The 12,393-nt window shown below is 39.4% G+C and overlaps 1 protein-coding gene across 1 annotated transcript in view; it reads right to left on the bottom strand.

The window, feature by feature from the left end:
• Nucleotides 1–3,118: 3,118 nt before the first annotated feature.
• The window catches only part of baiap2l2a (BAR/IMD domain containing adaptor protein 2 like 2a), a gene marked incomplete at both ends in the record, with an annotated part of 13,613 nt that continues 4,338 nt past the window's right edge, over nucleotides 3,119–12,393 (bottom strand). The window contains 11 exons of the mRNA XM_080044570.1: nucleotides 3,119–3,200; nucleotides 3,671–3,711; nucleotides 5,072–5,258; nucleotides 6,123–6,188; nucleotides 6,661–6,880; nucleotides 7,778–7,847; nucleotides 9,196–9,294; nucleotides 10,733–10,864; nucleotides 11,402–11,482; nucleotides 11,866–11,937; nucleotides 12,105–12,166. Of these exons, the coding sequence (XP_079900696.1) occupies nucleotides 3,119–3,200; nucleotides 3,671–3,711; nucleotides 5,072–5,258; nucleotides 6,123–6,188; nucleotides 6,661–6,880; nucleotides 7,778–7,847; nucleotides 9,196–9,294; nucleotides 10,733–10,864; nucleotides 11,402–11,482; nucleotides 11,866–11,937; nucleotides 12,105–12,166 (1,112 nt within the window). The remainder of the gene's footprint in view (nucleotides 3,201–3,670; nucleotides 3,712–5,071; nucleotides 5,259–6,122; nucleotides 6,189–6,660; nucleotides 6,881–7,777; nucleotides 7,848–9,195; nucleotides 9,295–10,732; nucleotides 10,865–11,401; nucleotides 11,483–11,865; nucleotides 11,938–12,104; nucleotides 12,167–12,393) is intronic.

Here is a 12,393-nt window from a genome sequence, read left to right as displayed (position 1 = left end):
CCTCACATTTTGAAGCATAAAGTAGATATTCAAGCGATCAAAAAAAGAGATTATAAGAGAAAGACCCTCAAGTCCCTCTGCACTTCTTCTGACTTTATCCTCTTTCCGATCTCGTCATTTTCTTAGCCAACACTCCCTCTCACTTCCCCTCTTTATTTCAGTCTTTTTCTCTCGCTCATCTCACTGTCGATTTCCCTTCTGGCACTGTTTCCTTCCTGCGTTCCCTTCCCTCTCTCCACCCCCATCTATCCATCCATCCATCTATCTATCTATCTATCTATCCATCCCTTTCTCTTCTGGTAATGATCTGTTGTAAAACATACCAAAAGAAGAAAGAGGTCAAGCTGTGAAAGAATCAAATAAAAATGAAAAAAAACCTTGAGAACTCTGACTCACTGAGACTCCTCTGTTAATTCCTTTGCTTTGATGTGACTTCTCTATCTCTCTCTCTCTCTCTTTCTCTCTCTCTCCTTCCTTCCTTCCTTCCTCTCCTCTTTTCGCCGTTACTTTGACTCTCATCAAGCAGAGCGAGTGAAGCGTATCTTAGGGTGTGCTTTGAGAAGCCTTGTCTTTAAGAAGGTCAAATTTACCCTTCGGGGTAGTTCGTTAGTATTCATTTAGAATCGCGGCTGTGTCGTCTCCGCGGTGACAGGAGACGGAGGAGCCGCACTGAGACGAACCCTGTGCGAGAACAGATTTTCTTGCCAGTGTTTGCTTTTCGCAGTCCATAGGCCTACATAATGAATGGAACTTCACTAGAAGAGAAACATTAGCAGACAGGTGGGGACATTATTCCACTTTGCCGAAGAGTCTCCACTCAGAAGTAGTACCGTGCTAGTTTAACAGAGCCATGCTGTCAAGCGGAATTGGATTCAAGCTAAGGTTCAATTTGGGTTAAGTATCCCCAGCGGAGGACCCAAATTGGCAATGCGGGAATCCTGATCTCCTTTAGTAGGCCATTTTACTGCCCGAGCAAATAAACACACATAGGAAGCTTAGAGGATGTCCCTTAAAACATGACGGGTCAGTTCCGTGTAGCACAAGCCTTATAGCTCACCACTGTTCCAAAAAAAACTGTTAAAGAGTCAGTGTCATTCATAAGAAAAGATAATTGGTCACTGGAGAGAGAGTTTGTGGGAAGTGGCATGTGGACACCTTGAACTCGAACTTTGCTTGTGGTTTATGTTATTGTCAGTATTTAATGTTATAGACAAATACTAAAGATTTTAAATCAGGTTGTCAGAGGCTTTAAATTATGATGATGATGACATCACTTTTTTATTATGTTATAACTTACACTTTTATTCTTTTTAGTTACGATCAATATTATCATTATGTCACGAGTAAAAAATCGCCACCGGCTAATACAGTGAATAAAACACATTGGTCAAAGTAATTATATGATGCTATAAAGATGTTATTACATTATCCATCAATGCAATTAATTTTTCATTGAATTTCTGGCGCAGACAATTTTATCCAATTTCTTTTTCTTTTTTTTTTCTTCTATTTTTAATTTTTTTATACAACATATTACATTATATTATCCATCAGAGGTTTCATTTTCTACGAGCCATTTTCCAGAGTAACTTAGCAATGCAGTGAATATTTATTACTGCACTCAATTCTGTAGGCCATGTAGAGGGGGATGAATAGTTGGAGATGTTATATAGTGTCAATAAGAACATTAAGACATAACATAGCATATTAAAGAAGCTTCATACATTTCATGACATCATGCATCCATCCCTAAACCATGAGATTCAGATTTCACATAAAAAAGGTTGGTAACACTTTACAATAAGGTACACAAAATTGTAGTAGCTACTACATACCTACTACATAGATATGTGTTACCTACTACATAGGTTTTTTTTGTGTTACCTACTACATAGGGTTTTTTTTGTGCTACCTAACACATAGGGTTTTTTTTTGTGTTACCTACAACATAGGTTTTTTTTTGTGCTACCTACTACATAGGTTTTTTTCTTGTGTTACCTACTACATAGGGTTTTTTTTGTGCTACCTAACATAGGGTTTTTTTTGTGCTACCTAACACATAGGGTTTTTTTTGTGTTACCTACTACATAGGTTTTTTTTGTGCTACCTAACACATAGGGTTTTTTTTGTGTTACCTAACACATAGGGGTTTTTTTTGTGTTACCTAACACATAGGTTTTTTTGTGCTACTTATGTGTTAGGTAGCACAAAAAAAACCTATGTAGTAGGTAACACAAAAAAAACCCTATGTGTTAGGTAGCACAAAAAAAAACCCTGTGTTAGGTAGCACAAAAAAAAACCCTATGTAGTAGGTAACACAAAAAAAACCCTATGTGTTAGGTAGCACAAAAAAAAACCTATGTGTTAGGTTTTTTTTGTGCTACCTAACACATAGGTTTTTTCTGTGCTACCTATGTGTTAGGTAGCACAAAAAAACCCTATGTAGTAGGTAACACAAAAAAAACCCTATGTGTTAGGTAGCACAAAAAAAACCTATGTAGTAGGTAACACAAAAAAAACCCTATGTAGTAGGTAACACAAAAAAAAACCTATGTAGTAGGTACAATTTTGTGTACCTTATTGTAAAGTGTTACCAAAAGGTCAATTGTGTTGCTGATTTCTCAACTTCAGCTGTACACTATATACAGATAGACGGTAATCATTTATTTCTGAATGGAAAATTACAAGTCATTAACACGTCAGAATTTCTGAGAGGGAATGATGATGATTGAAGACCACGTTAAAGGCTCAAATGACTTTACATAAACACATTTGTATTACATTGACTCACTCTTCCATTCTTATTTTACAAATCACAAAATCAGAGCAAATTATTCAAAAGGTCCAAAAGGGATGTTGGTTGTTGATTGAATAATATCTAGAAAGTATATACTGTATCTACTGTTCTCTCCTTCCAACTTTGTGTGAATTCATGCAGAAGAACATTATGGCAAATGGAGTATTGTCTGTAATACGTATGACTAAGACTGAAACCCTTGTTGATTTAATAACCCTTCAATCAAGGAGCACTTTTTGACTTTGACCATACAAAGCTATTTCTGAGGTCAAGAATGAACTGTCAAACTCCGTGACAGCACTCGTTTCCGGGGTCCAGGTGTCATCGTCGATTCACATATGGGCCGGACCTGTCATCAGTGTGCGTTGGCTTCAGCTTAACTGTAGCAAATGGGTTGGTACCCCTTCAAAATAAAATAAAAAGAGAGTAAAGGAGAGAGGCGAATGTATGTCGGAAGAACAGAAAAAGACAGAGACAGTGGAGAATAACAATTTCAGAAAAATCTATCTCTCTTTGAGCATCAACATTTATGATCCTAACAGTGAAGGTTATTACAAAAAAAAAGAGAAACGAGCACTGCATTTGAAATCATCAGCTCAAGTGAGAGTGAGAGGCAGCAGGCTTCCCAAAACGGTCATAGCCGAAATGGTTTCACTACTAAACTGCACTTGAAGATCTAAATGAAAGGGAAGCCATTTCTGTGCCATTAGGATCTCTGCCTTAGTCTGCTGTTCTCAGATTGAATGGGTTCGTGATACACTTCAAAAATATCATTTGTGTCCGTGGAAGAGAGAACACTAGTGGCCCTCCCGTTTCAACATTTTACAAGCTGTCCGTGCATTCAAAGCAGAGCCACAATTGCATCAATCTTACCTCGGGAAGAGCTCTGGTTGGGATCCATGTGGTTTTGATCTCTGTAGAAAAAAAACAACATGAGAAAGGTCATTGTGAGTGAGGGCCGATCCAAACCATTAAATAGACAAAGGCACCAATGCACCAATCCAGTGAGAGTGTGTCCAGTTCACACACATGGCAAAATCACATTTTACAGTGAAGACAGACAGGGGAGACACAGCAATAAAAAAAAAACACAAAAGGAACATTTGTCAAACTCCCGGTGAAAAAAACCCCGAACATCTTATAAATATGAACTCTGATTTGCGTTGTTGAGTTGAGAACAAGTTTCAATTGTTTTACAGAACAAAATATCCCAATTTATTGATGTTATTGAAGCTTTTTAAACCAATCTGTGCTTGAATAGCAGCGAAGATAAAGGGATGTTGACAGAAATGTTCACACTGCAACACAACTTAAGGTTATGTACCAGACCTATTTAGTCACACACATAGGTCTTCAGTACAATAGTGGCAAGTGACAGCATGGCAAATCAAGCACACGCACTCTCTCACACACACACATAAAACACACACACACACACACAACCTTCTTGCCCATACACCGTCAGCAGCTGGAGCTTCCTCCCTGCATCCACCAGAAAGACGGGTGAGGTGCCATTGAGAACAACACCTTGCCACAGTGCCCCTGCTGTACAGACTGACAAATACCATCATATATATTTAGATGTATGTTATATCTATATATACTGTACCAGAGCTGTCCCATATCATTTCTCCATTATCTTTGGATCACTAACATATAGATATACAGTATACTACTGTGTGTCGACTCAGTTGACTGAAATAAACCCCAACAATCATTAACCGTTTGTCCTTGCTTTGGTGGATGAACAGCTAGAAGCCAAAAAGCAAACCCAATGCGGTTCAGCACTGCTTTCTAACAAGGCACCTTTGATGAAGGCGATTACAAATGACAGCTGCATTGTTAATGATACTATGTCGGCAGGATGATACTTTTGGGTTGCCAGGTGTAAAAAACTTGAACCACCTGACCACCTTTTCCTTAGAAAAGGGCTGCAGAAGATCAGTGCCAAGATCCATTCATTTGTGACTTATTAACTTTAATAACTGTAGATTGTTTTATTAGAAAGTGAGAAACCCGTGAGAATCAATGAGTGGAAAATGACTTTGATAGAACATTTATTAACCATTGATAAGGCATTTAATCCTACTTATTAATGCTTTATTAAAGGTGCTTTGATAGAAGGTCTATTCTTCAATCTATGCTTCATTGTCCATTTGTAGACGACCACATACAAAAAAAAGATTGATATTCTTTCAACAGAGAGGTACAGAATGATTGATTGATATGGTCTCCACTGATTGATGAATCAGACAGATGGACTGAGCCAAATACCTTGTTTTCTGAATGAGACTCAGCCTTCCTGTCACGGGTTGGTGTGAATGGTTGTTTCTCAGATGGTTTATGTGAAGTTGAAGATGGCGGTGGTGGCGGAGGGGGCGGGGCTACCGCTTGGCTTCTGCTTACCGGTTGGTCGAAAAAGTTGCTGGTCAGGCTGCTGCGGCCTCCGAGAGAGGAGTTACTGAAATCACAAAAAAAAGTCAAATGTTCTGTTTGTTGAAGTATTATAGAAGACTATCACTTTTTCACTGGACACCTGAGCCGACTCTTCTATCGAAACGCTCATTACACCTCACACTTTAATTAAGGTTTGAACATAAAGACGTATTAGTTAAAGCATGTTTTTCTTTAAGTTCATGAGAGAAGATTTCAGGTCAGTTACATGTGTACACAGTGACTGAGCTAAGTAGTAGTTATAAAGTTCCACATGGTTTTGCTCACAGCTATGGGTCACCCACAAATCTTAAATGGTTCATATTATAATTCCAGGCAAATAGTATCACGCTGACCCTCTTTTTAGCAGGTTGGGCCCATAAAACAATAAGGCCAGCCTGAGGGAGCTGCCAAATGTTAACAGGTTTGAAAGACAAACTTTGGTTTAAAATCTCTCCATCCAATCTTAGTATCTTTAAGATAACAAATTAATATTTTTTTCAATATGCACTAACTAATTAGACTGTGGGAGGTAGGCTACAGGAAGACTATGAGAAGACTACAGGAAATAAATGAACCGGGCCAAGAAATAGTCCAGAACATAACCTCAAAAATCTCAACATCGGCTACTGTTTCAAAGTTTCTGGTTTGGTGAAGATAATAGAAGAAAATGTCCAATTAATTTAGCTAATTGACATATTCTGTTACCTTCAAACAAGGCCAGCTTTTCCCCGTCTATAGCTAAGCTATTTAACTGTTTGCTGTGGCCCCATTTTTATGGGGGAACTAACTTTCTGGCATAGTGTGAGATATGACAATACATTTCAGAGCTTAGCATTACATAATGTAATTTAAACAGTCACTCGCTGAATACACTTTGTTGGATGTTTACCCAGAGCTGGGGGTCATTGGAGGATCATCCACCGCTTCCACATAAGAGGCTGGAAACCATCCCTGACTGAAGACAAAAGAGCCACGAAGTAAACATGACAGTAGTGGATTAGGTGTTAAAGTCACAATGAATCTACACCTATTTGCCTACATAAACATACACCTATTTCTAAGAATGACTAAAGACAAATAGACCTACACTGCTTAATACAGTTTAGGCAAGGCAAGTTTATTTCTAAAGCACATTTCGGACACAAGGCCATTCAAGGTGCTTTACAGATGCAAAAACAAAATACATCAAGAATAGAGCACACATTAAAAAAAACGGTGTGGGAAGTTGTTTCCATGGCAATGCATGCCGGCCAGGTGGTAGCAAATGTGAGCATGCTAACATGCTACAAAAAGATATTAAATATAGAAAACATGCTAAACATCAGCATGATAGCACAGCCATTGTAAGTAACCTGATGTAAGGGTTAAACAAGACAAAATGGCTCTTCATTGACACAAACACAGACACACAGGTGAACATCTCTGACCGTGAGCCGCTGTCAGTGCGTCCATACAGCCAGCCATTCCTGGGTTGCTGGACCACCACAGAGATCAGCTCTCCCTTGGTGAAGGTCAGCAGGGTGGGGTTAGAGCCATCAGACTGGTGGGCCACCAGGGCCCTCATGGATCTGCTCCCACCGCCACTGCCATCTCCACTTCCCACTGACTCTGATGAAGTCCGATAAATGCTTCCCTGGGGAGACGGGGCTGGAGAGATTACATCAACAAAAATGAACACAGTTTGCTCATATTAAAGGGCAAAAAAACGATCTGCGGGGATATGATTAATGAAAAAAAACATAAACAGCTAGGACTTTTTTCTTTATTCATTATGGCCCTTGTGTTCATAACTCAGAGAGTTAGCAGCCTGCTTAATACCTCATTCTAGGCATAATTATTTGGCAAGGATGGCAGGCAATTCATTGAAATGTACTAAAGACGGTGGATTTGTTTGTCTCTTCTCCAGTGAGAATCAGTTGGACTACCTTACTGCTAAGGACAAAAATGCCTTATGCACATTAATGTTTCAGAAGTGCTAAAAAAAGGAGACAGAGTCCTATTTAGTATTCTATTTATTGTTTTCAGTTCTTGATAAATCATTGCAAAATCTATGTTTACCATTTACCCAAAGATAAGCAAGCCAAGTAATTAGTAACACTTTCTGCAGCAGAACGTACAAAACGAGGAGCCATGAAAGCGCGTGATGTGCAAAGTTATTATGAGGGAGGGGGAGGAAAATGGACAAGAGCGAGAGAGGGGGGGAGGGACAGAGATAAAAGGCTTAAAGAATGATAAAACGGATGGTGGAGGAGGAGTGAAGGCAAAATGAGCTCCTCTCTACACGAGAGGAGGCAATATGGGCTGCAAAGGATTTACACACAAGGCTGAACATGACAGATATATAAAAATTTTATAAATATGAAATACAGTACGTTCCACCAAAGCAACATCTCAACCTTTTTATCATGTCGTTGTTGGGTTTTTCAAGGACTTGAACAGCTGAAAGGGTGACGTTTTAGATGTGTTATCTGCGTTTGAAATAGTGATATCTAAATGTGGAGTTTTGCAATGCGGCTCCGCTCATATGTCACGCTAACCACTCACCCCTGGATGGGATGTTGCCGAGCGGCTGCTCATCTCTGCTCCTCCTGATGTCCTCCTCCCTCTTCCCAACCTATACAACAGAGAGTTATCTTTAAAGCCACAGCGCGTAACTTCGGTCGCCCCCCTATGTGGAATTGTAAGTAATTACAACAACACTGTCTGTAGGCATACATCCATATGAGGTAAGCCTTCTGTGATCTTACATGGATGTTATACCTTCTGCTGTTCGTCCAGGTTTTTCTAAGCGGTAAAATCCACCACTGAAATATTTTGGGTGCGCTTCTTGAGCTCCTGCACCAGTGTCAGGGAGGTGACACCAGTTTGTTAACATTGCCATACAGAGAAAAGCAGAGAGAGTTTTGTGGAGCTGAATCAACTTTGTTTCAACTCATTTGGCAATGGCTTGAATGTAACCGACATTCATTTATATCAAAAAGTTACGCAATATAGTTTTAAATAGGCCATTCAATATTGTAGAGAATATACAGAGTGTTAACAATGAGCGATGAATATCACATGTAACTCAAATATCTGCCTAAAGTGGCTCGTAGGCCTTTTTTCTTTGTTATGAACCCCAACGTAAAAACCAAAACAAACACAGAATCCATGTTAATCCCCCGATTGTTATTACTGTAGGATGTGGGATCTGTGGGTAAAGCCACCTTTTCCCGATGAGGAGCAGACTGAAACTGACAGGGTTAATCTCAAGGGGCCATCTTTGTTGTTCACTTGAATCCTAATTGCAGCCTTCATACAGAGAACCACATGTTCAATTTCAGTCTGTGGATTATCCACACTGTTAATCCTATACTATTTTGAGATGCAGTCGTCTGGTCTTCACACTCCAAACTTGTTCGATTATCCAGCGGAGGCATGTACGTTTTATTTTTTTAAATAAATGTTAGTGTATGCTTCACAAAATCATGTATTTATTACTTTCAGGCCAGAAAATCTTTACCTTGTGTTTAAACTACATATCCCTCATGCAAAACGATGTCATTCATTTTTGATGGTTTCAAATGAGATCCTTCTCAATCCAGCAGAGGGCACCATGGTAACAAAAATAGCTTCCCATTAATACAGTGTCTCTGTGTAGGCATTATTGTATATATATACCTCATTGCAAAACAACACCCTGTTCCACCAGAGCATGTTTTTATAATCTAAAATAAATTTGATGAATTCAGACACTTTGGAACAATTAAAAAGTTTCAATTCTGTAATCCGTTACATAACATATTTGCTCCAAAATTGATTTTTATATAGAGCCTAAATTATTTCCCCCTAAAATGGGATTATATCTCACTCCGGCAGCATATTCATGGAGTTTTGAAAGGTTCAAATGCATTCCAGCACCATCCCGTGTGAATAATTCAGTGATTTTCTATAACCCCCCGCCCCGCCCCCCCTGGACTCACAGAGTTATCCACGGTTGAGGGTCTCCTGGCCTCCGGTCCTCTGGTGGCATTCACCTCATCTGTCCAGGCCTCAGCTCTCTTTGTCAGAGAACCTCCAGCCTGCCATACCGCAAGCACACACACACACACACACACACATACACAAATACACACACACACACACACACACATGAAAAAATCCTTCAATAAATGAGAACTACCAGCGTGTGTGAAAGCAGCTTGTGTTAATACTCATTTGGCATCAAAAAAAAATGCCTCGTAAATATGAATGTACTGTATGTACAGTGTGTCGCCCTGTGAGCCACGATGCAAAGGCTTATCCACGTGTGATGAACAGTGTGACCTGCTTCTTTTAATGGTAAACTTGAGAGTTCTGTTTGTTGTGGTTGCTGGTGTTGCCATGGAATAAATGTCATCAGCATGCCATTCCTATCAGATATTTTGGAAGCATATTCCCCACATTGAAATATGCTCAGAAATGAAATTCAAAAAACATTGTGACTTTTTAATAATTTTATAATAATCAGTAAATTATTATTTGTATAATTATAATACATTATAAAGTAAGGCAAAACTTTTCATTTAGTAAGAAACACTTTTGAGTAAATGTTTCACTTTTTTTCTCATCATTTTTCCCCTTTATCAAACTTTCCATTAGCTGTTCTATTTTTGTCATGCATAACTTTCAGCCTATTTATTTTATTTTCCGAGATTTTATTTTCCACTGTTACTTTCATTAAAATCACTTAGATTATTTTTCTGTGATATTTATCAAGTACACTTTTTTAGACTTAATTTTTTAGCACCATGCACTGTTCAAACAGTCTGATGCCCAACAAAGCAAAGTTGAGTGACTTTTATGGCTCTCTTCAAATGGGAGTAGCATAAGATGAATTGAGGTCATATTTCCTGGAATGAGCCATGTATAAGCATTGTTATCTCTGGCAGGTTTACAAAAAGCATGCCAAGTATACATAGCAAAAAAAAGAAAAGAAAAGAATGGTTATTTAGGTTATCTGCTTTTTTCGGCAGATGACCTGCTATTAAGTGTATAAGTGCTGACATTTAAACAAATACATGTCCTGAACCACTGCTACAGTCTCAGAGGGGTTTTGTGACTCAGACAGCCTCATTATGAACACTTGGGTTGGGTTTACTGCACACAAGTTGTCAGCCACAGTACAAGGTTTAATTGGGTCAGCAGGGAGCTGGTGTGGGATTAGTCTTACTAGAGGAAAGTGAATCTGAATCTTGAACCTTATGATGCCTATCCTGTGCTGTTGTTGAGCCACGTTATAAAGAAGGGCGAATGTCACCGATAAAAGTCTCACACAAACATTACACCTTATTGTGAATTCTCTTTCGAGTCCCTTTCCCCTTGCTATTGTCCCTCCTGGCAAATGACTTGTTTGACAAACAACGTCCCCTTTCGGCTCATGTAGTCAATACGCCAAAACAAACCATAAAATATTGAATTTGCGAATGCTATTTGAAGTCGGGGGCGGGGGGGGGGGGGGGGGGGGGGGGGGGCTCATACCTTATTCATGACGTCTGCGAAGGATTGTACCAGGCCGCAGTGCTTTTCAGCCAGGAAGCGGTGTCGTCTCTCCTCCTCCTGCAGAATCTCGTGGTGGCTCTCCCTGAGGAACTGCACATACTCATTGTAATCCTGAGGATGCACATAATTGAAAGTATACATATATGTCAATAAACACATAGATATACACTGTAACAGGACACATTTTGACTCCTGGAACAACAAATTAAAATGACTACCTTCATATCCTTGAAACAATGTAGACATGTTATCTTAAATCTGCCAAACTCTGCAACTGATTTAATTAGGCTATATTGTACTCCCACTCATTTCATTTTAATTACAGCCATTCTACATCTCTGTATAAAGGTTTCAACAGTTTTTTTTTCTCTTTATCAACTTGTTTATGTTTTTGATGTATTTGCATTGTATATTGTGTATGTATTGTTGTTTTTGCTTTGCATTTGTTTGACTCGACATCATTGCAAATGAGGGTCGCCCCTCAATTGATCTCTCAATAAAGGTCAAATAAATAACAATAAAATACATAATTATGTTTGCACACACACACACACACACACACACACACACACACACACACACACACACACACACACACACACACACACATACACACACACACACACACACAAACAAACACACACACACCTGGTTGGCTCCTCTCCTTGGCTGTCTATCCAGAAGTGCTGCCTGGTTGTGCACTTCCATCTCATAGTGCTTTCTGCTGCTCTGTAATACAGAGAAGTCATATCACGTCTGGGGTAAAAATCATTTCCTCCAGGTACAACAGAGTCCGAATGTCTGAATTAGCAATTTGGTAGAAATGAGACGTCTCCCGCACAAAATGCTAATGACAAATTCTTACTTCCCTATATTTCTGGGAGGCAAGTGAGTCATATGGATTTATTCATAAGTTATATAACTCGCTCCAGGGCCACGGAAACTGTTCCCAGGACAGGTCCATAAATAATCCCATTGTACCCTGCAGTTATCAATTATTACTTTTCAATCTCGGAAATAATTATGAGATATTCCGTCATTCTGCAATGCTGAGTCATTCTGTTATGGTCCCCCTTACATGTGCCCCTATACTGCTTTGGCCCCTCACTCACAGATATGTAATTTTTGTCCAGTCTAATGTTGTTGTCCATCTCCTGAAGAACCTCCACACTAAACCAGCGGAACTGAAAAAAAGACACACACACACACACACACACACACACACACACACACACACACACACACACACACAAAATCGCATTAGACACACCAGAAAGTGGAGCACGTAGGACTTTGATCATACTCCAAGATTGTGCTTGACACTTGAGTGTATAGTGTTGATGTGACTTACTACTCCCTCCAGCTCCATTGTGAGTCTTCTTTGGCTCTCGGCGATCTGAATCAGGACATCTCCTTAAAGAGACAATAGCATTGCAATGTTACATTATGTGGATGACATAATGCAATATAAATTAATATGTCCCCTTTGTTCATTTCAGTCTACTCATTAACCAATGACCTAACCATGGGTCATATTACGTGCCCTTATCTCTGACGCACACACCCATGTACAGCTCTCTCTCTCACACACACACACACTCACACACACACACACAGAAACACACTGACAAACTCACATG

Source organism: Ammodytes marinus (assembly GCF_949987685.1).
Source record: "Ammodytes marinus genome assembly, chromosome: 16".
Taxonomy (NCBI): domain Eukaryota; kingdom Metazoa; phylum Chordata; class Actinopteri; order Uranoscopiformes; family Ammodytidae; genus Ammodytes; species Ammodytes marinus.
The sequence above is the reverse complement of the archived record's forward strand: the minus strand, read 5'-3'. Positions and strand labels throughout refer to the sequence as shown.